Here is a 3,315-nt window from a genome sequence, read left to right as displayed (position 1 = left end):
AGCATTTTCCACTCACTGAAATCTGCTGACTTGTGACCCAAGGGCCCTGTTGTGCGCATGCAATGAAGCTGAGATTTATAGCAAAGCTCTTTCTTTCAGTGCCCATGTCTCCAGTTTCTGCCCCAGTAGCAATGTCACACGTTTCAGATATGTAAAGTCCACGCTTCAGGTCAAGGCTCTGAAAGTTTTAGCAATCTGACAACGTATCAGCTGTGGTGCAATCTGGTTTCTTCCAAGCACACTAAAATCTGCGTCCTAGAACAAGTTTTCCTCTTTCCTTTCACGTACACAGTGTACATCTGATTTGATAGCACTGGAAGAGCGCACTTGGAGACTGGCAGGTACACCCACCTGAGGCTGAGACAGAAAGACTGCAGGACAGAGTAGCAGTGGTCAAAGCACTCAGGGCAGCAGACAGCTGTCACCACCAGCGCGGCCGCAGCCGCACATCACAGCTACGGCACTGCTGGGCACCGCCTGCACGTGGGATCAGCGTTTCCGCAGTGCTGACGGCGACGCGTCGCTGAAAGCAGAGGAATGAATACTTCCACCAGAAGAGGGCCCAAAGCCCGCAGTCCTTGTTAGGAATCTCCATCACAACCAACTCAATTTCTTTGCTTCGCAGCACCACCCTGCGGCAACAAAACCCCATTGATCTGCTTGGCACTTCCCAATAGATCCTTCCACTCACTGCCACAGTCGGAAGGAAGCTTCTCCCCATCCCAGCTACACACTGCAACGCTGGGATCTCACACCTCACGTCTCCAGGAAGTCAGGAATGGAATAGATATTCGGCAATATAACCTCCCCCATATCACAACTGAAAAGCTTATTTTGACAGAACTGGAGTGAAACAGAAGACCACATTTAAATCTCTGAATGTGCAGTTAAGTCCTTAGAGACAAGGAAAATAATTTTGAAAGAACCCATCTGAAAGCCAGCCACCCGGAACATGACTTTGCAGTTCTAAAACATCCTGTACTCTAGCATAGTGTTAGACTGCTAGTGGACAACACTGCGAGGTGCAGGCAGCCACCACACATGCCGAGAGAGTGTGAACAGCTTTGCAGCTGTATGCCTTCTGAAAGTTACCTGGTGAAGAGGAGAAAAGCTGCACAAGCAAACCACAGTTGTCATAACGGAAACTGCAGTCAGCCACATCATCCTACTGGTAGTTTTTATATACGGTTTCATCCTAGCTTCATCCTCTCAACAATTAGATGTCTCCTGGTTTTTCAGGGTTCCTCGAGCAAGAGTGCATCCAGAGAAATTTAACTTTCCTCTAGTGCACTGTTAAAGTAGCCAGCTAGAAAAGCAGTAATTGAGACCAGCATAACTAAGCTTTTTTACATGGAAACTTTTATTCTCAGTGAGATCTGTACATTCAAGTCGCACATACGTTTAGGTCTTTGATGGAGGCAAAGCACGTAACAACAAAAACAGCCTGGTCTGTTTGAACAGATAATGAGTTTATGCCTCAAAAAGTAGATAGGAAATTTGTGACTATTTCCTTCAGCTTAGCTTCCGTCTGGTCAGAGATCTTCCCTTCAGTCCTGTCAAAAAAGAGTTTAATTAACTTCTGACATGGGAATAAATGCATTGTCAATTGCTTAGGAGAAAAAAAATAAATAAATCTATTACCATCCCTTCTCTAAAAGAGCTTGCTCTGTTTAAGGACTAAATTTTGTCAACAAATACCCTCAAAGCAGAGCCTCGCTGAGGTAGGTACTACAGCTATCCTCTGCATAGCTATGCCCCAGAGAGAATGCACTTGATCCAATTTAGGATAAAGCAAGCTAGAACCGGCTCACAAAGCAGGACAATGTTAATACTGAAATCCCTACAGTCAGCTCAGTAACAAGGCACTAGGCAGCACTTAATCTACAGCACTAAGGCTATCAAAAACATGAGAACTGACTGCACAAAGCCATCTCAGTATCAGCTTACAGGACAGGCACAGAAGTAGGTTTGCTTTAAGCACCAGCAGGGTTTCTAAACTTAACTGTAAAATGCTCAGCTCTGGATAACAGCACAAGGACAAAAAACAAGCTGATTTAACCTCCAATCAGAGGCAGTACAGATGGCCTGATGCTCTAGGATACGTTAATGGTTCAGTGATTGCTACCTATGCTCCTGCTCTCACATCAGTACTCTTGCGATGAAGAAAGATAAAAAATCATACCTGATGGTGGAGAGGAGGGCCTGGTGCTGGCTCAGTACATGAGCCAGGAAAGCACTCTCAAATTTAGTGATTTTGCTGGGCTCCAGCTTGTCCAAGTGACCTCTTACACCAGCATAGATGACTGCAACCTGTTCCTCAATAGCCATGGGAACTACATGAAAAAAAAAAAAAAACATTCACACCATCAGCAATTTTTCTACCACAATACATCAGTGTTACACAGAAGCTTTCTCTGAAATCAACTGCATGCATGCAACACAGCTCAAGCTTTCACTGACGATGCCCAAAGAACATCTTACTGCCATCACAGAGACCAACTGTGGATGGGAAATGCAGACAGGTCACATCCTGGACACTGACCATACTGTCCTTGTTTCAGGAGCTCTGTCAGACGCACACCACGATTCAGCAGCTGTTGTGTGGCAGCATCCAAATCAGACCCAAACTGAGCAAAGGCAGCCACTTCACGGTACTGAGCCAGCTCCAGCTTCATGGTACCAGCCACCTACAAGACACAGGTCACAATGAGTTCCACCCACTGAACCTAGTAGTCAGTAGATTATCTTCAGAAGACATCTGTCACAAGTAAGCTGAACAGACAACTATCTAAAAATCCCATACTTTTTGGCCTTTTAACATTTTATGCCTCCCTGGAAGATTCATAACTGATTTTGTGCCTTTCACACACAGAACTGTAGGAATTGGAAGGAACCTCTAGAGATTATTGAGTCCAACCCCCCTCCTAAAGGAGGTTCCCTGCAGCAGGTCACACAGGGAGGCTACCAGCTGGGTCCTGAATACCTCCAGAGAAGCAGACTCCACCAGCACTCTGGGCAGCCTGTGACAGTGCTCTGTCACTCTGACAGTGCAGAAGTTCTTCCTTGTGCTAGCATGGCACTTCCTAAGTTCCAGTTTCTGTCCACTGCCCCTTTTTCTGTTGCTGCTCACCACTAAAGAGTCCACACCCACTGACTTGACTCCCACAGATTAGATATTTGCAAACATTGGTAAGAACCGCTCTCAGCTTTCTCTTCTCCAGGTTGAACAGCTGAACACATCCTTCAGCCTTTTCTCACACAGGAAATGTTTCAGGTCCTTAACCATCTCTGTCACCCTCTCCTGGACTCCTTCTA

General features: G+C 45.9%; 1 protein-coding gene across 1 annotated transcript in view; it reads right to left on the bottom strand.

Moving 5' to 3' along the window:
• Positions 1-1,337: 1,337 nt before the first annotated feature.
• ATP5F1A (ATP synthase F1 subunit alpha) overlaps positions 1,338-3,315 on the bottom strand; it is a 7,574-nt gene continuing 5,596 nt past the window's right edge. The window contains exons 9-11 of the mRNA XM_010725172.2: positions 2,543-2,687; positions 2,183-2,333; positions 1,338-1,553 (exon numbers count right to left, since the gene is read on the bottom strand). Coding sequence (XP_010723474.1) covers positions 1,478-1,553; positions 2,183-2,333; positions 2,543-2,687 — 372 coding nt within the window. The 3' untranslated portion in view covers positions 1,338-1,477. The remainder of the gene's footprint in view (positions 1,554-2,182; positions 2,334-2,542; positions 2,688-3,315) is intronic.

This window comes from Meleagris gallopavo, chromosome Z (assembly GCF_000146605.3).
Source record: "Meleagris gallopavo isolate NT-WF06-2002-E0010 breed Aviagen turkey brand Nicholas breeding stock chromosome Z, Turkey_5.1, whole genome shotgun sequence".
Lineage (NCBI taxonomy): Eukaryota > Metazoa > Chordata > Aves > Galliformes > Phasianidae > Meleagris > Meleagris gallopavo.
This window is presented reverse-complemented; position numbering and strand designations above follow the sequence as displayed.